This window comes from Cupressus sempervirens, chromosome 6, assembly GCF_028749045.1.
Source record: "Cupressus sempervirens isolate cs-2001-9-10 chromosome 6, ASM2874904v1, whole genome shotgun sequence".
Classification (NCBI taxonomy): Eukaryota; Viridiplantae; Streptophyta; class Pinopsida; order Cupressales; family Cupressaceae; genus Cupressus; species Cupressus sempervirens.
This window is the reverse complement of record NC_143123.1, coordinates 592,051,648-592,079,564: the sequence shown is the minus strand read 5'-3', so window position 1 is coordinate 592,079,564 and position 27,917 is coordinate 592,051,648. Positions and strand designations below refer to the sequence as shown.

Sequence of the window (27,917 nt, the reverse complement as noted above, 5' to 3'; positions counted from 1 at the left end):
TTTTCACCAGTGGATGCTTTATTTTTCTTTTCTTTTTTTGAATTTTTGACTTTGGACTTAGCTGGAATGATTTTGGCTTTCTTCAGCTATTTTGGCTTTTTTGGGATTTTTTACTGGCTGTTGGAATGTTCTATTTTGTTGCTAGCTATTGGTATACTAGATGTGTGATTTATGCAATATATCGGATTAGATGGGATTGATGGTAGGAGATGGAGGGATGAAAATGCTGGAAAGGAGCATGAGATGGGGATGCTTGCAAGAGCAACATTGGCACATGTTGGAACGGGTGTGAAAAGAGCATATGGGGGATATATGGTAGATGCAGGCGTGATGGAGGATTTGTGGAAGCGTGCTTGGGGATATAGGCACCCATGATGGAGTTGGGAGATGGGGGACATGAGTCACTAGATGGGGGATTAGCAATGGTGGATGCCATTATGCATTGGGTTTCAACTTTTTTCTTGGGGATCCACATGGTTTTGGATTTTCTTTTCATAGGCTTTTGCATTGTTTTGCATTCTTTGATTGGATTTTTCCTTTTTGGAGTATGTCTTTTAGAATAGACATATGATTGCCTAGGATGTGGATTTTTAGCTTTATGCATTTTGAAGTTGGCATTCACATTGCTGTGGTAAGCTTTGGGAAGATGGTTAGGAGAAGCTTTGTGAGATGGAGAGGATATGAAAGAGCATGTAGGGGGATGATGATGGATGATGTGCCCTGATATGTGCCTTTGTTGATCTTGCATAGAAATGGATGGAATAGGATTTTTATGATGGCTGATAGGAGGATGGAGGATGGTAGATTTTGGGACATAGGGACCCAAAATGGATTTAGCGGATGAAGGGGGGATATGGTAGGTTGTTTTGGGTTGCAAAGATGGTGGAGGGGGGATGACATAAGATTTCTTGAAGGAGTGATGGGAGGCTGGCATGGTGGGCTTGGAGATAGGCTTGGTTTGGGGGTGTGGTGTACCAACACCTTTAGATGGTGAGCCTTTGGATACATATCCAAGACCGTGAAATCCTAGATTTTTTTGTGCAATAATAGGCTCTCTGATTCCTTGCTCTTGTGGTCCTAAACCTTGACCTTGATAATGCCATCGATTGAGCATTTGAACAAGCTGAGGAAACTTTTTGCTTGTAGAAAATGGTAGAAGTGATTTATTAGGTGTATTGCAATGGGGAGATACTATTCTTAATTCTTTCGCTGAGAGAGGGCCACCATGGATGAATGTAAGTGAACCAAGAGGGTAGATTATAGATGGTGGAATAGCTTGGATAGGTGGTAAGATGGAAGCATGGAGCGGGGGAGATGGAAGGATAGGATCTGGATGTAGCTGGTGGGATGACAAGATATCTTATAGTGGAGGAGATATGGCTTGAGGTTTTGGAGATGGAGGAGATGGTGACTGCACTATGGATGGAAGACATGGTATGATGATATCTTCATTTATGCTTTGGGGGATGTCAACATGCTTTTGGGCAGGATCTTGATAGGATTGGTTTGGAGTGGATGGTGCAATAGGAGGTGAAGGGATGGATTCTTCAAAGGCAGCGGATGGATAGATGGGAGATTTAGTAGTGGAGATGGGTGAGTAGAAGATGGATGCATAAGGGTCATTACGAGAGATTTGGGAAATGCTTGGAGGCGATGTGGATAGGATTTGGAGGGATTTGATAGGTGGTGGGATTTTGATGCTTGCGGGAAGTGGAAGGATTTTAAGCAATTTGATGGATGGTATGGGGATGATAGCTATGGGAGATGGGGGTGATATTATAGATGGGGAAGCTTCATCACTGACTACTTCACATAGTTGGATTAGATGACATGGCTTATTGACTGTTGGAGGCATCTTTTCTTGTATTTCCTCTAGGATATTCCTTGGAGACTCGTATGTCGAAGGTGGAGGTGGTGGATTGATAGGAATAGCTGGTGTGATGAGGGTTGAAGATTGGAAGCTTGGTTGATTGGGTGATGGAGGAGAAGCTAGGATATCAGATGGCATGACTAGATAGTTTGGAATAACTCTTGGATTTTGGGGGATGCTTGGGGGAATGTTTCTAAGGCTTTCAATATACCCGTCATAGTCAACAAGATTTTTATCATCATTGGAATAGGAGGTGGCGGGAGAAAGGACAATACGACTGAACACATCATGATAGGTTTGGGATTTCATGTTTTGATGATGAGTTGGATGGGGATGGGGTCTTGCATATGGATGAACATGGAAGCTCATGGTTGGATTTGGATTAAGCGCAGATTTTGGATTAGCTGATGAAGGATTTCCTAGGGAGAGTCAAAGCTGTATGACAGACCTAAGGAGGATTGGCTGGAGATTTTTGGCTTTCCTGTGGATGGAAGACTTCAAGGGCATGCTGTCAAAAAGTGAGTTTTGCTTTCCTATGCACTGGATTGGTGGAGATTGTTTCAACTTAAGGATAGACTAATGATCCTATGGGCATGAAACGAGATTGACCACATGTGGATCCCAACCTTTAGCTCAAGGTGATGAGGGATAATAAGTGACAAAGCTAGATTACCCTAGACAAAGCTCTGTCAAAGGGATAACCTTGGTGAGGCTGGTGGATTGGTCGGATTGATTGGATAGCAAATTCTAGCAGAATGACAACAACTCTCTAAAGGCTTGGGTGTGATTTTGGATTGGGTTGCTAGCTGGCTGGGGGGATGATTTGGATGGACTTTGGATTTGGGATTGTTCTAAAGCAAGGAATTAGATAGATTCGGTTGCAGTGGGGGAGCTTGGATGATTTTCTGATGAGGCAGTGACTACACTAAGTATGCCTTGAGCTGGGAGATTTCTGATTTTTTGGGATTTTGACCAAAGTTGGCAAACATTCATTCAAAAGCTATGAACAAACAAGAAGACAAAATTTTTGAGCAAGCACATCAAACACACCAACATCCTAGGAAGCTTTCTACAAAGATGAAATTTGTTATAGCTAGGGAGTCTTCGATATACGCAAGGTACGTGAGGCCCAAATCCGTAGATGAGACCAAAAAGATGTCACACAACTGAGAGGAGTGGTAACCCACTTCTCCTCTTTCACTTCTCAAGGGTATAAAGTTGCTTGAGGCTTAGCCCGATTGACAAAATCTTGATCCCAAGAGAGGTGTCTTTCGATTCACCTCCTGATTCTTATACTCTGCCAGAACGCTGGAGTTGAGGTCGTCCAAGGGGTGATGAAATCCCGAAGAAGGCCTCCTAAAAAGAAACAAGGTTTTGGATCCTAATCTTATGCACCCAAGATGGCCTCGAAAGACGACAAGGGGAGAGAAGACTTGGATGATCTTGGGCTAAAAGACAAAATTCTTTTCCAACTGACGCTTAAGTTTTTTGATCTAGACTTTGCAAGCACTCATGTTTAAGATACAATGTTTATTCCAACTTTGAAGCATCGACAAAAATAAAATTGATCAAAGAATGCAACCAAGAAGAAGAGTTAGGGTCAACAAAAAAGTAAACCCGCGCGCCCGGAGGCCCTCCACGTCAAGTATCAATTGATTTTTCTTTAAGGCATTCAAGATTGAGTGTGAGTTTATTTTAAGCCCAAAACAAAGGTGTGTGAGATTCAATTTCAAGCGCGTGCCTGGAGGCCCTCCATGTCAAGATTTGTCCAATTTTTATGCCCAAATGAAGTGTGAGCGAGATTAATGCGCATTCAAGAAATTTTTTAACTTAGAAAAACCACTAAAAACCCAAGTGAGTGGAGTTTGATTTGCGTGGAGCACTTAACACTCTCTTAGGTGGACCCATCCCCATAGATGGAACTAAAATTGCAACCAATGGTTAAATTGATGGGTGATTAAAGAGGGTGAGTCCAACGACAAACTCACTCAAAGCATTTTTATTTGTTTTTATAACTTAAAAGATTTACAAAAATGTAGATTCTTTTTATGCTCCAAAAGATGATTATTTTATCTATGGCATTTAAGATTGGATTTGTTGTTTTAATCATGCATTCATAAAAAAAACAAACTTTGATTTTAATCCATGGCACTCAAGAGTGATTTTAGCAACATGCATTCAAAGACAAGTGATTAAACGTTCAAGTTTTTTCCTTTGAGCATTCAAGATTGAAATTTTGTGTGTTGTTTTAAGAACTTTGAAATGCTTTGTTTTAACCTTAGATAATTCAAGATTGTTTTTGGACTCAAAAGTGAAAATGACTCTTTGGACTTTGCTTTTCATTCAAGATTTTGTGTTCTAGTTTGCATGTTTTAAGCCCAAAAATGATATTCCTAGATTGTTTTGATGCATGAAAAATCTAAGAAACATTCAAGATTTTGCAATAAGACATTTGTTTGGAACAAATAACAAAGCTTTTAGGACAATTTTTGGCAACCATTTAGGACTCTTAGTTTTCATGAGATTTTTTAAAAGAACTTTAGTGTGCACTTAGTGTTGATTTTGAACCTTTTGAAATGGAAACTTGAAGTTCTTTTTAAATTCCCAAAAATGAAGTGTTCCTAATTTTGCATGAATGCATCTAAAACTTTGATGTTGCAAGGATGCAAATGATTAAATTGGTTTAGTTTCACTTGTTAAAAGATTTTTTCTTTTTTGCAAATTTTTAATTTTTCAATGGATTTAAGTATGATTTGGGGGTTCATTTTAAGCACTAAAACGAAGTGTGTATGATTTTTCTTCCTTAAAAAAAAATGGCCAAGATCTCCCACAAGAAGAAGAAGAAGAAGTAGATGGAATAAGAAGAATATAGACAAGAAGAGGAAGAAGAATTTCAAGTTCTTTGTCCACCTATAAGCTTGAAAAATCTGCAAACACTATGAGATAGATTATGAGTTCCTTTGTCTTCTTCATGCTCATGTGGACCTACAAAACCAATTTATACAATCCTACCAATCACAAAAAAAAGAAAAATTAGCCAAAATCAGAAAATAACATACAAAACTTGACTAAAAAAGCTAATGAAGATGACCCATGCGGGGTCCCACCGGGCGTGCCAAAATGTATATGAGAAATGTTAGTATGCTAATAGAAACCAAATTTAAATAAAGCTTCTACAAAATAAACAAAATTCACAAACTTCAAGATAGACTAAGATGAGCTCTCAATTGAGAATATGAGCCATTAATGGACTCTCTCAATAAGAAGCTCTCTTATTGAGTAGCTTTATCTAAATGGATAGGATGTATGCTCAATATGCTTCCAAAGGCTTCAATGGATGATTGTGGATTTTTGGTGTGGATAGATGGCTTTAGTATGGATTTGGCTATCAAAATAGCATTATAACTTTACTTCATGGATTGTATTATTTTGAAAAGGGGAAGGATCCAATTTATAGGCAAGAGGCTTGAGGGATTGAGGGCTAAGATGCAAGGATGGGAAAAAGCTCATGGAGGGCTCAAATTGCATGAGAAGAGAGCACATGGATTGTGCTTCCTTATAGCCAATCAAGGAGTGACACATGTCACATGGTGAGAGGATGGAGGAAAGGGGAAGGATGAGTCAACAAAGGAGGCTCAAGGGATAAAATCTTCATAAAGACCCTCATAATGACTTGTAAGAGCCATAAAAGGGCTTGTAAGAGTCATTTATGACCTAGTGGACTTCATGAAGTTTTATGGTTGAGATATTTTGAGGGTGATGAGAGAAATTTTGACTTGGACTTGATTAGGAAGGTTTTAAGCTTGCTTAGGCTTGTGCAAATGATTAGAGGATGGATTAGGATGGTTTAGGATTAGCTTAGGGATAGGCAAGTGGATGGCATTTAATGAGGGTGGGTGAAGGAGGAGATATTTGTTAACTTTGGCTTGGGTTAGGAAGTTTTAACTCATGTTTAGGGAATGTGACAAGGTTAGGAGGGGATTAAGATTAGTTTTAAAGACATCTTCTAGAAGAGTCTAGACTTTGGCTGAGGATAAAGACTTTCTAGAATAGTCTAGAATTTCCTAGGATGAGGATGAAGACTTTCTAGAAGAGTCTAGAACTTCTTAGGGTGAGGATAAATTAGATTTTTAGGAAATAAATAAAGTTTTATTTATTTCAAGGGTTTGGGTTGAGGAGATATTTATTAAAACTTTTTTAATAAACATGAGGATTAATATTTAATCTTAATTAAATATTTTGAGTTGGGATTAGGGGTAGGAAATGATGGGATTAGCCTTTAATTAAAATTAAAGAAGGATTAGAAGATTTTGGAAGAGGTTAGTGGTATTAAGGAAATTGGCCAAGTTTTGGGCAAAAGATAATTTATTTATTTATTTTGGGTTTTTTGGTCAATTTATTAATTAAATAATTAATAAATAAGAAAATAATGTTTAAATAAGATTTAAACATTTTTGGGAGGGATTCCTTAATTAAATATTTTTAATTAAGATAAAGGGATTTAATGGCATAAAAATAAATAAATAAATAAAATAATTAATTAATTAATAAATGATGATGTCATCAGAAATTTTTCAGAAAATAAAAATACTTTATTTTCTAAAGGTTTTTAGGTGTCTACATGCAATTCCTCCCAACTGTCAATAGCATCATTAGACCATCATGGGCCCTAGCCATCCCTCCACATGTAACATCCCAAGTTACTGAACAGATCATCGATATTATCATAGTAGGAATGTCACTCCTAAGATATACTACAACTTATGCATAAACAAATCTAACATGCTACAACATATGCATAAAGAAATCTAACATGCAAAAATTAAGCATAAGATGATCCTAAAAATTAGATAACATCATCTATCATATGCTAATCATCAATATAAAGAAACATACCAGTAAATAACATCCATCATAATGATCCAAGAATAGAATGAAGGTAAATGCCAACAAAGATAGCGCTGGAGGAGATAGTCTCAAGTCTCCAACAGGATAACAAATCACATAACACATATACTCTCTAAGTCCAAGAAATCCTAAAAGTATACTAACTCAAAGGTTCCAAGATAGACCAACATCTACTCCCAGAGGCACAACAAAGACATGTAGGATATCTACTATGTAAGCAAGAAAGTGTCATCGCACGAATCACGCTTGAGTTACCCTAGTAGTCTCTCAATAGACCTTGGGCCCCTAGTGATCCCTATGTGGCCACTAATATCCTCTCGTACTGACGAGGCATACTACGGAATGCAAGGTCGCAACCAAGCATTCTCTCTACTTCCATTCTAGTCTGTACTAGCACTCAAGGCATGGATGAGAACATACAATTATCTTATTAGGTTCATTTTAATCCTCATTTAGTGTAAATGTTTTCACTTATTAAATAACTTACAATGAGTTACCCTGGCAGCCACTTAGGGCCTCGGCCCCCATTGCAAGCCACTTCTTGACACTACAAGTAGATAACCTACCCTAGGCTCATGGAATCATAAATCACAAAATCACCTCAGTCCTATACAAGTGCCTAGAAAAATACCAAAAGATAATCCATAATAAGAACATCAAATCTCCATGAGTAACTAAAAAGCATCCATTGATAATCATGACCACAACAATTCTCTATTGGCAACTGAAGGTATCAATGATAATCACAATATCCATTGGTCCTCATTGAGCAACCGTATAGTATTTCAAAATAAATCTCAATATCCATATCAATGATAAATCTCAACATCCATCGGTCCTCAACAAGAAACCATAAGGAATCTCAAAATAAATCACAATATCCATTGGTTCTCAACATGCAACCAAAAAGGCATCTTAAAGCAAATAATATTGATTGAAGACTCCAAAATGGTCGAGTCAAAACATGTCACAACATGACAACATCAAGAATAAATCAACACTTCAATTCCATCATGGCAATTGGAAAGTAATCCAAGTATGATTGATCGATGACTCATAAATGTTTAAGTCGAGTGTCTCATACACACATAACTCAGCTTTACAAAAGACTAATGAGCATCAATGCACAACAAATACAAACATCTCATAGAGCATACCATCACCTAACCATTGTTGTGTCTTAAAAAGGTCGAGATCAAATAATATCAACATGCCATCACATCTCATAACCCCTAAGCTTCTAATAGACATCCTATAACTAGTCAACAATCTAGTTAACCCCCAAAACACAAACATGCACACCATACACATGCAGTATGGGGGGTAAGTATCCATAAGAAAACACATATGATATTAAACCTTCTAACTAATCATCATCAATATCTAAAAACACTAAATAATCATCATGCATACATGAAATATAGAGTCTCACATCATCTCATCATATAATAAATGATTCTGAAACAATCATATCAATTAAACTCCACTATATAACTTAATGACCAATTTAATTAATTCAACAATTATTTAATATAACTATATTAACAACTCAATGATTATCAAATTCACTAAGGTTCTTGTTTTCAAACAGAGACCATCATGTGTCTATATAGAGTATAATGATTATTAGGGTTTGTTATCATGTGAGAAAACTCTCTTTTACCCTATAAATATCGCGTACATATAACTACATAAATTAAGGTTCAACCTCCGAAATATTTGAAGTCTGCCTTCCTAAAATTGACTAAGGTTGTATATTGAATAACTTAAATCATTAAGATTAATAATCTCTTAATGATTTAATTCCAATTTTATTACAAATCATCATCAAAATAAATTGAATTAATTTCCTTTATGTTCTCCCCTCTAATTCAATCTCGATTAAATTCCATCTATTTATGTTGACTAATAATTCATTAGATTAGTCTCCTTCAATTATTAACTAATTAAAAAGTTAACTACACTTAAAAGTGTTAATATTAACAAATAAAAATAAAATTTTTATTTATTAAATAATAACAAGTTAAATTTAAAAATTTGACTGTTGGTGTCGTCTGTGTCTGCAACTTTGCCACCCATTTTCTTTTTGAATTTTGAATGATGGAGGGCCCTAAACCTCTGGATCTGCCTTCTTGCTCGGACCTACAACTGGTGCTTGTGGTGAGTAGAGATGTTGACCAGTTGATTGGCAGTGGGTCCATGGTGTTTGATGGGTCGGGGAATGTCAAGTCAGCTTTGGAGGATGGACGGTCGAGTGTGGATGTCCCTGAGTTTGTGGGAGGAAGTTCTGCATGTTGTCAGTAGGGAGGTGCCCAAAAGTTGGATGTGGGTTCTTTGTCGGGATGGAAGAATGTGCTCGTGGGTACCAAGATGTCTAGCCCCAACACGAAGAATCCCATGGTAACATGTGGACAAGAGGGTCCTGTGATTGCACTCCCTGATGGTATGATGGATAATGTGACTTCTGGCCTCAAACTTTGTGTTGTTGGCAGATTTGTTGCTTTTCACCCTTCTATCAAGATGGTAAGGAAATGGGTGGACCATAAGTGGAAGGTCAAAGGAACTGTAAGTGTTTTTGCCAAGCTAGGTGGTCTTTTTTGTTTCAGATTCACCACGAAAGAAGATCTCATGGTGGTTCTGTCTGGGACTTGGTATTTTGGGAAGCACTATCTGGCCCTGACTAGACGACATCCAGGCTTTGATGCTAGTTTGGAGCTAAAAAAACTTGCCCCAATTTGGGTAAGATTACCTGGCCTCCCTCTGGAATTTTGGGATGAAAGGATATTAAGATGGGTGGGGAACTCTGTTGGTCATTTTGTTACTACTGACAAAGTGACAATGCAAAAATTGAGACTTGTCTATGCTAGATTCTGTGTGAATGTAGCACTGAACAAAACACTACCTACTGTGGTCATTTTAAAAACTAATTGGGGTGAGAGAGTTTAGCCCATAGAATATGAGAATGCTGGCTTATTTTGCCAAAGATGTGGGCAATTTGGTCACCTTATTGTGGATTGCAAAGCTAAAATGCAAAAAGATAAATAGAAGGAGAGCTCTCTAGGGATAGTTATGGAGACCATTGGGGAACCTTCTATACTGACTGAGAAGATAGTAACAAAACCTCCTATGACCTTGTCCATTATGACCTCCATGTAGGATATGAGTCCTAGGGGAAAGGATACTAAGGAAGATGAGAAGGCACAGGAGGAATAGCCTTTCAAAAGAGATTTGGAGGATCTTTTGGGTTCACCTTTGGCGAGGTCTTCGATGGAGGAGTGTCTGGAAGATGGAGAAATAGAAGGAACCAACACACTACAGGATTTGACAACAATCCAGTTTGGGGAGAGCAAGCTTGAAACCCCTTCTAAGGGGAAAGGGGTAACCCTCACTTTTATGGGCTCCTCAACAACACAGGGGGGGGACCATAAGCATAAGGAAGGTGATATAAGGGAGTTAGTTTGCTCCCCTCTGCGGATAGTCAAGGCCTAGTAGGCTGAGATAGCGATGAGAGTAATGGAAAGCATTGATAATATGGATAAGGAGATGAGCCCCTCTTTGCCTTAGGAGGAGGATAATGGGGAATGGAAAGTGCAAAAGAAGAAGAAAAGGGGAGGGAGAAAACCAGATATTGGAGTTTCAGGAACAATAGGAAGACCATCAAGCATAGTTACCAGGACAAAGAAAACTACTAGAGATGTAGCCAATGGTAAATAGCTTACACTGGAGATAGTAACAAAAGGTAAGAAATGAAACTCCTTGTTACCACATTTTGTTTGCCCCGCCAAGTTTCAAAATTTGAATGTTACCCCGCCCAACGGTCACCTCCCCAATTACTAATATTTTAATACCCACAAAGATATCAAAATTACCTAAGTTCTGAACCTTATGATATTTTTACACCTCGCAAGTTCTTCGCCATCAGATCAGGGCCGATCAATGGTCATCGCCATCTCACTATGATGAAGTTGTGTGAGGGTTACTATAGTGACGTAGCGATAGGGTGCCACATGTTCGGTGGGTCCAGCTTGTAAGGCAGAGGATGGCGTGGGTCAAAAATGTTCTGCGGCACCATAGGCGCTATGTCACTATCACACGTTGGCCCAAAAATTTCCATGGCATCATAACGCCCGTCAGGAAAGATGTGCCGACGACGGTGAGTTACCATGTTCGGCGGCAAGGTTTGGCGGGCCGAAGAAGATAGCGGCGAGGTTTCAGGCAAGCAGTTGGGTTATGAAAGGTACTTCATCTGCCTAGTTGGTAGAGTTTGGTGTCATGGTGGTGAATCAGAGGGAGCCACATGTGCCAGATCTTCAGTTCAGCCAGCACAGTCAAGAGGCGAGTCTTTATGTTCGTCAAATCTACAAGGATCAACGACTGTCGCCATATCGCCATGGTGAAGATGCGCGATCTTTACCATAGCGACGTAGCGATAGGTCGCCACATGTCAAAGGGGCCAGGTCTTGCCAGGGTGCGATCACTGAGGTATTGCCAGGTGTCGGTTGGATAAGACAAGGTTGCAGAGGTGGCACCAATTATGATAGGCTCGAGGTAAGGATAGCATGGAGTATGACGAGTCTTCATGATCATTGGATCAGGGCTAATTGATGGTCGTCGCCACCTCACTATGGGTAAGTCACCTGAGGTTTATGTTGGCGACACAACACCTTGTTGACACGTGTCTCATTGGTTCGGTCAAAAAGGACGGTCGGTGGCTGGCGATTAATGTAATCGTCACAGTTAATATGAATATCTGCAAGGGTGGCGTGGTTAGTCTGATGACGAAAGGTCAACCATGAAGACTTCCCCAGGTGGCAAAATGAAGAAAGGTAATTGGCCCGCATGACCCAGTCGGCTTGTATAGCCTGTTTGACTTGCTTCACCCCTGTTGATTCATGAACTAGGAAGCAAGGTGATCAAGGTTATCTTACAATCTGATCTTCGCGATCAATTCTGACCTACCTAAAATGAATGCAAGGCATAGGGAAACACTCCACCGTCTCAGCCGATCCATCTACTATGTTAGGATCATTCATTGGTGCCGCTTCTATCTACTCGAGGCATTCCTTCAGTCAAAAATCTAATTTTGTACTTCAGAACCATACTCGAGTGTGATCTTTGATCAGATATTTTGGGGTTCAATGCAGTAGTTGAAGCAATTAATACAGAATCATTTCCCTTAGTTATGCCTGAACTATAAAGGTAATTTTGTAATCTTTTCCAAGGGTCGACTCTTTCTGATTTCTTTGATATTGCTCTGCAACTCTCAGTGTAACATTCCCTGTGACTTTGAACCGAATGATTCTTTGTTTTATCCCTTTCGGCCATTGATGTGTTTGTGCATCCCTTTTGCCTCTCATTGGTGTATTGTCGAGATCTGCAACCTACATATTGTATCTGTTTCTTGCCTACTAGATAATATATAAGTGAGATTCCTCTTTCCTTATGTTATTTAGTTGTGCTTCTCAATCTGCATGAGGTTATTAGATCAAAACAAGCTTGTATGTATATATCCTTAGTTTCATTCTGATTCAATAGTGCATATATGGGCAAAAATGGTTTGAACACTCTATTTTGGTGCATTACCTCTGTAGTTTAGGTAGGGTAGAGTTATTTTCTACATCTCCTCCTTCCCCTTTTCCTTCCAGGAGTAGTTAGGTGTGCCTTGATAGTAAGAGGAAGCTGGCCTTCTCTGGAGACTCAACCTCACAGTTCAAGTCCCACAGCTTGGAGGTTGTTTCCATGTTTCACTAGGTTTTCCTCGCGCATAGGCCTTGGACAAGGGTGAAAACCTAAGTGACAATAGGTATATCTTTTTAATGAAAGAAAATTTCTAGATGGTATGAAACATCAACATATGTTTTATGCTTTAATTCCTAGAAAGGATAAGGAAGGTAGTAGTGAAGTTTTAGTTAAAGTTTTGGGTCTATTAAGTGAGTATGGAGATATCATATTTGATAATGTCCTAGAAGGGTTACTTCTAATAAGGAAAATTAGTCATCAAATAGATTTAGTCCCTAGAGCTAGTTTTCATAACAAGGATTCTCATAGAATGACTCCTATTGAGACTAAGGAGCTGAACAAACAAGTTTAGGAGATATTGATGAAAGGTTTGATTCAAGAGAACCTAGGTTTATGTGTAGTACTTGTAGTACTAGCACCAAAGAAGGATGGAGAGTGGAGGACATGTACAAACTTTCAGGCTATAAACAAGATAACCATTAAGTACCAGTTTCCTTTTCCAAGGATTGATGATCTTATGGACTTCTTGAGTGGAGCTCAGTATTTCAAAAAGATAGATCTCAAGAATGGTTATCAATAGATATAGATAAGAGAGAGAGATGAGTGGAAGACTACATTCAAGACCAAGGAGGGTCTATATGAGTGGTTATTGATGCCCTTTGGACTGACTAATATGCTGAGTACATTCATGCGGCTAATGAATGAGGTATTAAAGAAAATTTTGGGAAAACTTATATTGTCTATTTGGATGATGTTTTGATTTTCAATAAGTATTTGAATGAGCATTTGTTGCACATTTGTAGTGTCCTTGAGAGTTTGAGGGAAGAGAAATTTTTGATTAATTTGAAGAAGTGTAGCTTTGTCAAAAAGAAGTTAGTTTATTTGGGGTTTGTTGTATCAGTTGAAGGTCTCAAAATAGACCTAGAGAAGGTTAAGGTCATCCTAGAATGACCTACACCAAGGTATGTCACTAAGGTGAGGTCATTTCATGGTTTTTCTAGTTGTTATAGGAAGTTCATTAGGAATTTTAGTAGTATATGTGCACCCATAATTGAAATAATGAGAGGGGATAGAAAAGAGTTCAAGTGGACTACATGAGCTGCAAGGAGTTTTGAGTTACTGAAGAAGAAGGTGATAAAGAAACTTGTGTTGGCACTTCCTAATTTTAAAAGAGTATTCTAGGTGGATTGTGATACTAGTAGTAGTGCTATTGGGACTATGTTGAGTCAAGAAGGTAAGCCTATTGCCTATTTTAGTGAAAGATTGAATGATGCAAATAATTATTTTGTTTATGATTAGGAGTTCTATGCAATAGTTTAGGCCTTAAAGAAATAGAGGCATTATTTATTTCCAAAAGAATTTATCTTGTATATTGATCATCAGGCATTACAGTACCTAAATAGCCAAGGTAAATTGAATTAGAGACATTTTAAATGGGTAGAGTTCATGCAAAGATATACATTTGTATTGAAACAAGAAGTGGAAGGTCAAATAGTGTTGCACATGCATTAAGTAGGAGATAATTATTGCTCATAGAAATGTAGTTTGAAGTGGTTGGGATTGATGAACTCAAGAATCTATACCCTAAGCATCTAAAGTTTGCAAAGGCTTGGAAGGATTGTAAAGAACCTGTTACTCTAGATAGGACCAGGTGGTTAGATTACATCATCCAAGCTGGTATGTTGCTCAAAGGAGGTCAACTATGTATTCCAAGGAGTTCCATAATGGATAAATTGATCGAGAAGAAACATAGTGGAGGGATGATATGACATTTTAGTTGAGATAAGACCATTTCAATTATTAGTGAACATTATTTTTTGCTTCAATTGTCACAAGATTTGAAGAAGTTTGTGCAAAGTTGTTGAGTATGTCAGACAACCAAATGAGTTAGTCTAATACTCGACTCTATCAACCATTTCCTATTGATTAAAGCCCTGGGAGGACATAAGTATGGATTTTGTTCTTGGGTTTCCAAGGACACAAAGGGCTAATGACTCAGTATTTGTGGTGGTTTATAGGTTCTAGAAGATGACACATTCCATTCCATGCCACAAGACTCATGATGCAATACATATTGTAGATTTGTTTTTTAGAAACATGGTGAGGCTACATGGTCTCCCAAAAATTATTGTTTTTGACAGAAATACTAAATTTCTTGGGCATTTTTGGAGGACTTTTTGGAAGAAGTTGAAGGGAGAATTGAAGTTAAATTATGTATATCATCTGTAGACTGATGGACACATAGAAGTGGTGAATAGAATTTTGGAAAATTTGCTAAGATGTTTAATAGGAGATAAGCCCAAGGGATGGGATTCAATTCCACCACAAGAAAAATTTTCTTACAATAATTTTGTGAATAGGAGTACTAGTAGATAACCATTCCAAATTGTGTATAGGAGTAATCCAAGGATTGCACTAGAGTTGAGGAAGATGGAGCAAGGAGAGAGGACTAGTGTTGAAGTAGAGGACTTTACATAACATGTTAATAACCTACATGAGGAGGTAAATGCACATATTAACAAGATGAAACTATAGTATAAGGCTAGAAAAAATCAAAAGAGGAGACATATGGAGTTCTAAGTTGGGGATCTAGTTGCAGTGTACTTGAGAAAGGAATGATTTCTAGTGGGAACCTATAACAAGCTGAAGATGAACAAATTCAGACCCTACAAGATTTTCAAGAAACATGATTAAGAAATGCATATGAAGTGGAGTTTCCAGATGTGATCCACATTTCCTCTATTTTCAATAGTGTAGACTCAACAAAATATCATTAAGATGGTGCAACAAAGGAGTTGATACTGGAGCCATGTCCCATTCCTACTTCTAAGTAGAAGGAGATTGAAGATATTTTGGATAATCATGTAGGATAGAGCACTAGAAACACGTAGTATGGGGAGTACCTAGTGAAGTGGAAGGGGTGGCCATTGGAAGACTCAATTTTTTTATCCAAGATGGAGGTTTCTCATTTAAGTTTTCCTCTACCAACTATAAAGTGACAAGGTCACTTTTCAATCTACCCTAGGTGTTTGATGTAGGAGCATCAAGTGGTGTAGGGGCAATCCTATATCACCCAAAAATATGCTAAGTGTTAGTTTGTGTTTAATGTGTTTGTATGTATGGATAGCCATTTGGTCCAAATAGAGATTCCAACTCTCATAGTTCCACTATTAGTTTTTTGGGTTAGTGTTTTTGAGCACTTTGCAATATATGCCAATGCAAAAAATAGGTTATTTTGTAATTGAGCCATAATTATGGTAATTTAGAGGGTGTAAGTTGGAGGGATGATTTTACTTATAATTTAAATAATTCCATAAAATGAATTAGGTGAAAAGGCTTTATGGTTTGAAAGGTATTATAGTTTTCAATTGCTCTAAGATCCCCTAAGAATGCTTCAAAGTCAGATTTGAGATACTAAAAAGCCTCAGATGGGCCCAAAAAATGGGGTTCAAACCAAGCTAGTATAAAGGGCTATAGAGCACTAGGAGAGATTTCCAAAAAATTTAATAGTTCATCAATCAGAGTCCTAAATCAAGAGTTTTGCCTTCAAGAAGTTGGATTATCATTTCTAGATTCTTATAATTTTGCGCGACTTCTGATGTGTCTTCTAGAACCTTATACTTTGGTGGTGGATGTAAAATGGAATACTCTAAAATTTATTCATAACCCTAAACCTCATTCAGGTTACTTAAGGTTACTTCTTGCATTGTAAAGGCAATTTTTTTGGAGTTTAGGAGAAGGTACTATGAGAAGGGCTTTTCTCTAGAATCTGATAACATTGTAAGCCCATTGGGTATGTGGTTGATTCTATTTTTACTATACTAAATGTGATAGAATATAATTTCTAATAATAAAATTATGCTTTTCTTGTTGTATTCATTTTGTCATAGGTTGTGCCCTCATCAAGTGGTATCAGAGCTCGAGAGTTTTTGAGTGTGTAGATAGAGCTCTGACTATGAGGAAGTTTTCACCAAGACTATGTGGTTGTAGATTTTGAGATAGTGAGAAGATTTCTTGACAAAGAGAGAATCATGGAAGGGTCAGAGGTGTTCCACCTAAGGTTAGAGCCCTCCAAAGATGAGTTTAGGCATTGCAAGAGGAGATATGAAGAGGGATCAATCTTGTCGTAAGGGATGAAAGTGACGAGGAAAATGATGAACAAGGAAATATTGTACAAGAAAGGTAAGAAAAAGGATAATTCATGAACCAAGTGGAGGAGAAGATTTTTAGGGTCATTTCCAAGTTGGAAAAAAGACCTAAACTTGAGGTCGACATGTTTTTGGGAAATCCAAATTCGAATGAGTTGATCGATTGGATCCATGAGTTGGAGGAATACTTTGAGTATGAGGATATGGAGGACCCTAATAGTGTTAAGTTTGTGAAGGTTAGATTGAAGGGCCATGCCAAAATTTGGTGGCAAGAGATTCTATTAGAAAGGAATAAAAGAGAGAAGGAGAAAATCACAAGATGGGATTGCATGGTGGACAAACCAAAGAATCAATTCATTCCTATTTTTTACGAGCTTGATTTGTTCAAGAAGATGCAAGGGTTAAAGAAAGTGGGAAAATATATCTAGGAATATATAAAGGAGTTTCACTAAGTCCTTATTAGGATGGGCCATACAAAAGAAAATGAGGAGAAGGTTGCCTACTACCTTAGTGGATTAATACCTAGCTTTCAAGAGGAGCTAAGTTTGGTTAGAATGATTGGTTTTCCTTGTGAATTTAGGAGAATCTGAACAATACTTTTGAAAGAAGGAAAAGAGGTCATGGTCAAGGAGGAAGGGGAGGTGGTAGGTCATTTGGATGTCAAAATAAGGAGCAAAAGAAAAATCAAGATGTGGGTACCAACCGAGACTAGGGGAATGATGGTTTCAAGCACTCCCATTATCAATAATTTGGAGACCAAAGAGGAAGAGGTAGAGGATGTATAAAAGGTTTAGGAAGAGGAGGATTCCATGGTACATGTTTTCACTATAATTAAGAAGGCCATCATGCCTATGAGTGCCCTTAATTCCAAGGAAGGACATATAAGAGAGCTGATGGTCAAGCAAGGGTTTCTCATGTAGATGATGATGCTAAGTCATCATATTCAGAGGATATAGAAAGAGGAAAAGTTCTAGTTAATGAAAGGATCCTACTGAGTGGTTGGACTAAACCTTGACAAAGGAGGAGTCTATTTCATACTAGGTGCAAGTGTGAGGGTGAGTGTTGTGATGTGATTATTGATAGTGGGAGTACTAATGACTTGGTATCAGAGGAGATGGTCTCAAAGATAAAGATCAAGAGGGAGAAACACCCCCATCCATATCATATTTCCTAGGTGTAGGATGATCATAACATCTTGGTTAGTGAATAATTCTTGCTAAAGCTCAAGATTGGGAGTTACCATGATGAGGTTCCCTATGTCACCATCCTGATGGATGTATTCTAATTATTGTTGGGAAGGTCATGGTAGTATGATATGCATGCTATACATGATGGTCATGTAAACACCTATTCTATCATGAAGGATGGAGTTCATCACAAGTTGAATCCCTTGATAAAGGAGGTTAAAAAGGTATGCAATAATGCTAGGGTATGTCTTGTTGATGTAAGAATTTTTTTGGGTGGTATGAAACATCAACATATGTGTTGTGCTTTAATTCTTAGATAAGATAGGGAAGGTATTAGTGAAGTTCCAATTGAAATTTTGGGTCTATTAAGTGAGTATGGAAATATTATATCTATTAATGTCCTAGAGGTTTTCCACTAGGAAGGAAAATTAGTCATAAAATAGATTTAGTCCCTAGATCTAGTTTTCCTAATAAGGTTGTTCATAGCATGACTCCTGATGAGATTGAGGAGATGAAAAAATAAGTTTAGGAGCTATTGAGAAAAGGTTTTATTTAAGAGAGGTTGAGTCCATGTGCTGTACCTATAGTACTAGCACTAAAAAAAGATGGAGTGGAGGATGTGTACAAACCCTTGGGATATAAACAATATAACCATCAAGTACAAGTTTCCTTTACCAAGGATGGATGATCTTATGGACTTCTTGAGTGGAGCTCAGTATTTCACAAAGATAGATCTCAAGAGTGGTTATCACCAATATGAATAAGAGAGGGAGATGAGTGGAATACTACATTCAAGACAAAGGAGGGTCTATATGACTAGTTAGTCATGACCTTTGAACTGAACAATGCACTGAGTATCTTCATGCGACTTATTAATGAGGTACTAAAGAAATTTTTGGGAAAATTTGTTATTGTCTATGCAGATGATATTTTGATTTTTAGTAAGTCTCTAGATGGATTTTTTTTTCACATTCATAGTGTCCTTGAGAGGTTGAGTGAAGAGAAATTGTTGATTAATTTTAAGAAGTGTAGCTTTGTCAAAAATGAGTTAGTCTATTTGAGGTTTGTTGTATCAGTCAAAATGGACCTAGAGAAGTTGAAGATAATCTTGGAATGACCTACTCCAAGGTCTTCCACTAAGGTGAGGTCATTCCATGGTTTGGATACTTTTTACAGGTAGTTCATTAAGAATTTTTGTATTACAAGTGCACCCCTAACTAAAACAATGGGAGGGTATAAAAAAGAATTCAAGTGGACTATAGGAGCTACAAGGAGTTTTGAATTGCTAAAGAAGAAGGCAACAACGCAACCTATGTTGGCACTTCTTGATTTTAACAATCTGTTCCAGGTGGATTATGATACTAGTTCTAGTGCTATTGGGGCTATGTTGAGCCAAGAAGTTAAGTCTATTATCTATTTCAATAAAAAATTGAATGATGCAAATAAGTATTTTGTTTATGATTAGGAGTTCTATGCAATAGTTCAAGCCTTAAAGAAATGGAGGCATTATTTGTTTCCAAAAGAATTTTTCTTGTATATAGATCATTAGAAATTACAATACCTATATAGCCAAGGAAAATTGAATTGGAGACATTATAAATGGATAGAGTTCATGCAAAGCTATACATTTTTATTAAGACATAGAAGTGGAAGGTCCATTAGGGTTGCAAATGCAATAAGTAGGAGACAATTATTGTGCATAAAAATTCAAGTTGAAGTGGTTGAGTTTGATGAACTCAAGAATTTGTACCCTAAGGATCATAACTTTGTTAAGGCTTGGAAGGCTTGTAAATAACCTGTTAGGCTAGATAGGACCAAGTAGTTTGATTACATCATCCAAGATTACATGTTTTTCAAAGGTAGTCAATTGTGTATTCCAAGGAGTTCCATGAGGGAGAACTTGATCAATGAGAAACATCATAGAGGGATGACATGAAACTTTGGTTTAGATAAGAACATTTCCATTATTAGTAAACATTATTTTAGGCCTCAATTGTCATAGGATATGAAGAAGTTTGTGCAAAGTTGTCGAGTATGTCAAACAGCCAAAGGAGTCAATCAGAATACTAGACTCTATCAGCCATTGCCTCTTCCATCAAAGCCCTAGGAGGACATAATTATGGCTTTTGTTCTTGGGTTGTCAAGGAAACAAAGGGGTAATGACTCAAAATTTTTGGTGGTTAATAGGTTCTCTAGGATGACATATATTATTACATAACAAAAGACTCATGATGCAGTGTATATTGTAGATTTTTTTTTCAAAGAGGTGGGGATGCTACATGGTCTCCCAAAAAGTATTGTTTTTGAAAAAGATACTAAATTTGTTGGGTATTTTTGGATGACTTTGTGGAAGAAACTAAATCTAGAATTGAAGTTCAGTTATGCACATCATCTATAGATTGATGGACAAACAAATATCATGAATAGAAGTCTAGGCAATTCGCTGAGGTGTTTAGTAGGATATAAGCCCAAGGGATGGGATTTGATTCTACCACAAGAAGAATTTACTTACAATAATTCTACGAATAGGAGTATTGGTAGATTACCATTCCAAATTGTGTATGATTGCACTAGAGTTGAGGAAGATGGAGCAAGGAGAGAGGCCTAATGCTGAGGTAGAAGACTTTTCTGAACATGTCAAGAACTTGCATGATGAGGTACATGCACATATTACCAAGATGAACCTATAGTATAAGGCTAGATAATATCAAAAGATGAGACATAAGGAGTTCCAAGTTGGAGATCTAGTTATGGTTTACTTGAGGAAGGAATGATTTGTAGTGGGCACCTATAACAAGATGAAGATGAAGAAATTTGGTCCCTACATTATTTTGAAGAAACATGATTCAAGAAATGTATATGAAGTGGAGTTGCCAGATGGGATCCATATTTCCCCTATTTTCAATATTGGAGACTTAAAAAAAAATTATGAAGATGATGCAATGAAGGAGTTGATATTGGAGCCATGTCCTATTCCTACTTTTGAGAAGGAGGAGATTAAATATATTCTAGATAGTCATGTAGGACAGAGCACCAAAAACATGCAATATGAGGAGTACCTAGTGAAGTGGAAGGGATGATCATTAGAATATTTGACCTAGTTATCCAAGATGAAGGTTTCCCATTTGGGTTTTCTTCTACCAACTATAAAGTGACAAGGTCACTTTTCAATCTACCATGGGTGTCTAATGTAGGAGCATCTAGTGGCGTAGAAGAAATCTTGTATCACCCAAAAATATACTTAGTGTTAGTTTTGATTTAATGTGTTTGTATTTATGGATACCCATTTAGGCCAAATAGAATTTCCAACTCTCATAGTTCCACTATTGGTTTTCTAGTTTAGTGTTTTTGAGCACTTAAGGTTATGTGCTAGTGTAGAAAATAGGTTATTTTGTAAATGATCCATAATTATGATGAGTTAGTAGGTGTAGTTGGAATGATGATTGTAATTTTAATTTAAAGTATACTAGAAAAAGAATAAGGGCAAAACAATTTACGGTTTGAAAGTTATTACAATTTTGAGTTGCCTGGAGAACCCCTAAGAATGCAAGTTAGATTTGAGGTACTAAATAGCCTCTTATGGGCCCAAAAAATGGGGAACAAGTATAGATGGGCCATAGGGATATAGAAAACTAGGAGAGCTTTTTCCAAAAAATTAAACTATTCGTCAATCAGAGTCTCAGATAAAAAGTTATGCCTCCCAAAAGTTGGACTACCATTTGTGGATTCTTGTTATTTTGCACCGACTTCTAACATGTCTTATAGAACCTTCTATTTTGGTGGTGGATGCCAAATGACATATTCTTAAATTTATTCCTAACCCTAAACCTAATTTGGGTTACTATTATCACAAAAGCTTACACCCTTGTCCAAAGTGTTTACCTAAAAGTAACCTTGTGAAACATGGAAACAAAGTCCAAGCTATGGGACTTGAACTATGAGGTTGAGTCTTTGGAGAAGGCTGACTTCCTCTACTATTAGGATGCACTTCACTATTCTGGAAGAGACAAGGGAGAAGGAATACATGAAAATAACTACCTAATCTATTCTAAAGAGGTGATGCACCAAAAAAGGGTGTTTAGACCAATCTCTGCCCATACATGCACAATACCATTATTATGATAGTCCAAAGATATATATAGATTTAGATTTTCTTTAATCTATTAACCACATAGAGATCAAAAAACCACATGAGTGACACAAGGAAAAATGCTTCACTTCCTATCATTCATGGGCCAATAGAGATACATAAATGTAGATTATAGATATCTACTGTACATCAAAGAGAGGTAGACAAAGCTTGCATAGTAAAATGATGATTGAAGGAGCTAAGACAGGATGTCATATAACTTAGAGGCAAAGAGGTAATTTATAGTAGCATGCCAAGGCAATACTAGAGAAATAAAGAGATCCAACCCTAAGAAAGAGTACAACATTTTCCTTTATAGTGCAGACATAACTTAGATAACTTCCATCATAAGATAAAATTCAACCACTACAATCAAATCTATAGAGAATAATCACCACAAAACTGGAAAGATCTGATTGAGTGCAAATCCATACACAAGAAGATCACTTCTTTACCAACCAAAGCTCTAAGAGGTCAAGAACGGCAATTATTAACTTCTTACTAAGTGGATGGATCAATAGGTGGTGGTGGAGCATCTCTTTGCATTTATTAGACCTAGGGAATGATGAAAGTGGTTGTAGGAGATTGAAAGATCAGATTCATTATTAAGGAGTTGCTTCCACTATCATCAATCTTGCCAAATTAGTCACATCATTTTCTCAACTAGAATTAACCATCAAGCCTTGCCATGTGGACCAAACATCTCTTACCATTCTACCACTCTATCATTAGTTCAACTTATATTTTGTGTTTGACCACCCATGATCATAGCCTTGCCACCATATTTCCTTAATAATAGTTCTCACTAGTGAAACTACAACATATTGATTATCACTACTTCCTAGTCCACCTCTACCATTTTCCATTAATCATCGTGACCTTGCAAAGATTGAGATCTTGACCACATCCACACTATCACCACCTTAACTTGAGGTTCATCCTTTAGACCTTGCAACCAAGTGAAACAAGGGGAATTGCTTGATTACAAATCAAACCTTAGCCACCTCTTAACCCATTGTGATCATGTGCTGGCTTTAGATTTGAAAGATCTAATGGTGAAAAATATTTCTTTGAAATCTATGAAGATTTGCCCCTTTTTGAATTGTCATGACTTAACATGTTCTAAGGCATAATATGAAATAAGGAATATTGCCAATGTTAAATAATTTCATAAGAAACCCTAGGTGACTATTCAAATAGACTATTATTTGAATTTGATTTTTTGGAGGGAGGGCATTTTGGTTAATTTTTTTGACAACTCAAAGGGGATGCAAGCCTTCTTGATATATGACCAGTGACTGCCAAAAGATCCATTAGGCTAGGGAGTCTCTAAAACCATGAAACTCATCAAATTTATCACCTCTTCTATATTCTAAGCTATAAAACATGCCCTTCTACCTCTGTAACTTTACAAAAACTAGAACCAAAAATCTTTGCTACAAAAAAACTCAACATGTGCTCACATACTTCTTGGAAAATAGGAAAAAATAGAAAGAAAACTAACTATATACATGAACACTTCATTTCTTTGAAAAATAGGGCTTGAGATATATTCCATTGACTAGAATAGGAAAACTTTGACCATTAGGTTTGCTTAGTTGGAAAGCATGGGATTGCTTACAACATATGATTACATAGGGATCACTCCATAGGGCATCACACTTTGAGTGTCTCCCCACTTTTTCTCTATCCACATCTCACTTTAGCACAAGATCACCTTCCTTGAATTCCTGATCTTAGACTTCTTATCAAAGCTCCTCTTCATCTATTGCTGATGTATCTCAAAGTTCTGTATTGCTTGACTTATTTTCTCCCCTAATTCCATCATTTTTGCCATTGTTATAGACATAACATCATTTTCCATTAGTTCTAACTGATGAGCCAACTCAAGAGTAGGATACTCTAATGAGATAGGAAGTCTAGCTTTCATATACTAACATAAAAGGAGAATTTCCAATAGCACATTTAGGTGTTATTCTGTTAGCCCAAAGTGTAGTCTTCAATTTCTAGTGCCAACACCTTTGATTGTCCTCGATAGTCCTCTTGATGATTCTGATCAAATTCTTATTAGATGACTCAGCCAAGCCATTACCTTGAGGGTAGTAATTAGAAGATTTGCTCAAGTAAACACCATGATCAATTGCCCATGCACAAATCAGAGCTCCTATAAATGATTTTGCATTGTCTGCTATTATGGTGGAAGGAGTACCAAATCTTGTGAAAATTCCATTAAGGAATTACACAATTGAAGCCTTTGTAGAAACCTTCAAGGCTACTACCTTAGTCCATCTTGTAAAGTAATTTATTGTAGCCAAAATCCACCTATGACCAGAGCTAGAAAGTAGATTAATAGGACCAATAAAATTTGATCCTCACTAGGCAAAAGGCTAATAAACCTAGATGGGGTGAAGTGGAAGGGCTGCAAGTGTTTTCTTACCTAAGAAGAAAGCACATTTTTCACACTTCCTTACATGTCCAAGGTAGTCATGGAACAAGGATGGCCTGAAATAACTAGATCCAATGATATTCATTATAGTGATTCATTCTGAAAAGTGACCACCATCAGGACCATCATTAAGCTCTTTAACCATCCTCTCTAACTGATCTACATCAATACATCTTAGCAAGGATCCATTGAATTCCTTCATAAAAAGAAAATTTTCAATTATAGCATAGGAGATAGACTACAATCTAAATTATCTTCTTCTAGTTTTATCCAACCTTTGAGGATATCCATCCCTAGTGAAGAATGTCTTCATAGCATCTATTTAACTCCTTGAAATGCCATTTCTTGCCTCCTACTGTTGTATCAACAACAAGAAAACTTCCTCATCAAGCTCATGAGATGAGATCATCTATTTGCACAACTACTTCCCCCTTACCAACTTTGTAATCTAAATGTCCATATCATACTCCATTACCTTAGTGACCCATCCACCTCTCTTCTTACTAATATCTTTGCTCAAAAGAAAGTCTTTCACACTAGCATGGGGTAGTAACAAATGGATTTTGTTATGAGACAATAGGTATCTTAATTTCTTCGAGGCTCTTATGACCACAATGGATTTATTTTTTGCATAGGTATACTTATCTTCATACTCTTTGAGTCCTTCACTAAAGAAAGCAATAGGTTACTCTTCATTTGTATCATCCAATTTTTCAAACAACAGAAATACTTGACTCACCTCCTAAGGTGCAAAGAATGAAATCCTTATCAAAATTTAGATTGATGAAAGTAGGGGCTAAGGCTATGGCTGCTTTGATCTCTTCAAAACTTTCTTTCCCTTCATTGGTCCATTAGAAGACCATATTCTTTTTAAGAATTGTTGTAAGAGGTTTCACCATGGTAGCTAGATTAGGAATAAATCTTCTCACAAAATTTATTCTATAAAGGAAACCTTGCAAACCTTTCTTGTGACTAAGAAGAGAAAGGGAAAGTATTTCCTTTATTCTTTATGGATCAATGGTAAGTCCTAATAATTTATTTTGATTAGTGGAAAAGACACACTTTCTTGGGTTCAAAGATACTCCATACTCACTACATCTTATAAATACTTGTCTGAGATGACCAACATGTTTTGCTACATCCTTTGGATACACTATGATATCATCAAGGTAGACCAACACAAACCTTTCAATCATGTTTTTGAAGGCCATCTCCATCACCTTTTGAAATGTGGAACTTGTATTTGTTAGTCCAAAATGCATTTTACTATAGGTATAGGCACCCCATTTGGTAATGAAATCAATTTTATATTTGTCAGCTTCTTTGACTAACACCTGATTATAACTTGAGATTCCATCCAAGAAGGAAAATCTCTTTGAACCACTAAATTTGGACAATATTTGTTCCATATAAGGGAGAGGATTATGATCTTGAAGAGAGACTTGGTAAAGATCCCTAAAGTCTACATAGTCTGATTCCTCCATTCTTTTCCCTAATAGGGACAAGGTTTTCCATCCAAGAGGAGCGCTTAATAGGGAAAATGATACTAGCTTCAATTAATTTGGACAAATAATTTCTCATTAGTGACTCAATCTTGGGATTTACTTGTCTCTATTTTTTCCTAACATGCTTGACATTGTCTACTAAATCTATAGTATGTTGAAATAGACTGGGGTCAAAACCCTTTAAATCATCATATGTCCAAAAAAATATATCATTAAATTCTTGACATAGATGAAAAAAACTTTGTTTCTTAGTTTTAGAATATAGCTTCCCCATGTTTAATGTCCTTCCATTAGCAACTATGATTGGCATATGGTCTTCTTTATTTGTAGCAAGATTCATGCCTCTATCCCTTGCTTGGTCATCAGGATTGAAGACACTCTCTAAGGTAATGAGACCCTTAGGAAAATTATTGGAGCTGAGGTTGATGATTTGATCACCATATTGGTCATGCAATTTTGATTTATTTCTATTCGAGAATTCTACTTCATTCTGTAAAAAACTCATAATTTGTGCATTAGATTCAAAGACCTGCCAATTTATATCATTATTAGGGATAGTGGGTCTATCCACCACTTTAATATTTTTCTTCTTCTCATCTTTGAGGCTCCTTGGGACATCATAAGATGTACCCCCTATTACAAGTCTATCAACATGTCTATTTTCTCTTCTAGGGATGCTTTGAATATTAAATGCATTGAAACCTTCAAGAAAATCCCATAGTCTATGTTTATAAGACTTGAGCAAACCATTCTTAGTAATATTTTGATTTCTCACCTAATTGACCGCCAACTCATTGTCTCCAGATACACTTAATTCTTGAATTCTTCTTTTTTGAGCAAGTAGAAGACCTAAATTAAGGATTCATACTTGGCTACATTATTAATACAACTAAATTGGAGCCTAAAGTAGAAGTAGTACCTTTCTAATGCAGGAGAAATCAATATCACACTAGCCCTTGATCCATTTTTATTTATTGATCCAAAAAAATACATACTCCATATCCCACTTGTATCTTCTTTGGTTTTCATTAAGTTGGGGACAAGAGAATCTTTTTCTGATATATAATAGGTGCCAAGGCCTATATCCAAGGTTTTTGATATAGGATCAAATTGATATGCATTAGCCCACTCATCCAAGAAGAAATCAGGTGTATCAACTAAAGGAGTAGCAGGATCATTTGCTATATCATTTTCATCTATTTTTAGGATGGTGCAATTCATATTGATTAGATTAGGAGTGTAGGGCTCAATATGATAGAGGGCCAATGGTTCTTCTTTGATTGAAGCTTTGGTTCCATACCCAGTTATAAGAAACATATATGACTAGTTAGAAGATATGTAACCACCTATTTGAGCAATGAAGTCTCTTGAAAGACAAATGGAAAAGTGGGGTTTAACCTCAAAAATTGATATATCTTGAATTATAGTACAACCCATGCATCCATGTAAGGCTATTTAAACATTTCTAAGGATTCCAAAAGTCTTGATAGTACTGCCATCTAACTACAATACATCCTTAATAATAGGTTCATATTTCACTTCTAAAATATCAACAACACATTTGGGCATTACTGAGCTACTAGCCCTTGAATTAATCATGTAGTTATGGAATAGCTTATCTCCTACAATCAAAGAAACATAAAATGGAGGAGGGCTAACCTTATTGTAAGCACATGAATCCTAGTTTACATTACCGTGCTCTTACACTAAGCGGTTCATGAAAGAACAATCATCCTGCCAAAAACTATTAGTAGGTTGATTAGTATTGTGTTGCTAGGAAATTTATTTCTTTAGTACAATTAAAGCCAAGTAAGATTCTACCTTTTGACATAGGTAATATCCATAGGAGTAGTTACAAGAAGGGAAAAAACCCTGATCTTGGGCAAGGTTGTTTTGAGGGACTAAAGCCCTATTTAGGTTGGTGTTTGAAGATTGGGGGTGGTTGATAGTTCTATTTTAATTGTGAGGGTGGTTGATAGGTCTAT

The 27,917-nt window shown here is 36.8% G+C and overlaps 1 protein-coding gene across 1 annotated transcript; it reads left to right on the top strand.

Annotated features, from left to right (window-relative positions):
* Window positions 1-9,148: 9,148 nt before the first annotated feature.
* Window positions 9,149-9,724, top strand: LOC149553638 (uncharacterized). The gene has a single exon (XM_089790356.1). The coding sequence runs from the start codon at window positions 9,149-9,151 to the stop codon at window positions 9,722-9,724; it is 576 nt and encodes a 191-aa protein (XP_089646482.1).
* Window positions 9,725-27,917: the final 18,193 nt, after the last annotated feature.

Bases quoted from the DNA above. Each gene is read 5' to 3' on its own strand.
- LOC149553638 (XM_089790356.1), top strand. From the start codon at position 9,149: ATGTCTAGCCCCAACACGAAGAATCCCATGGTAACATGTGGACAAGAG.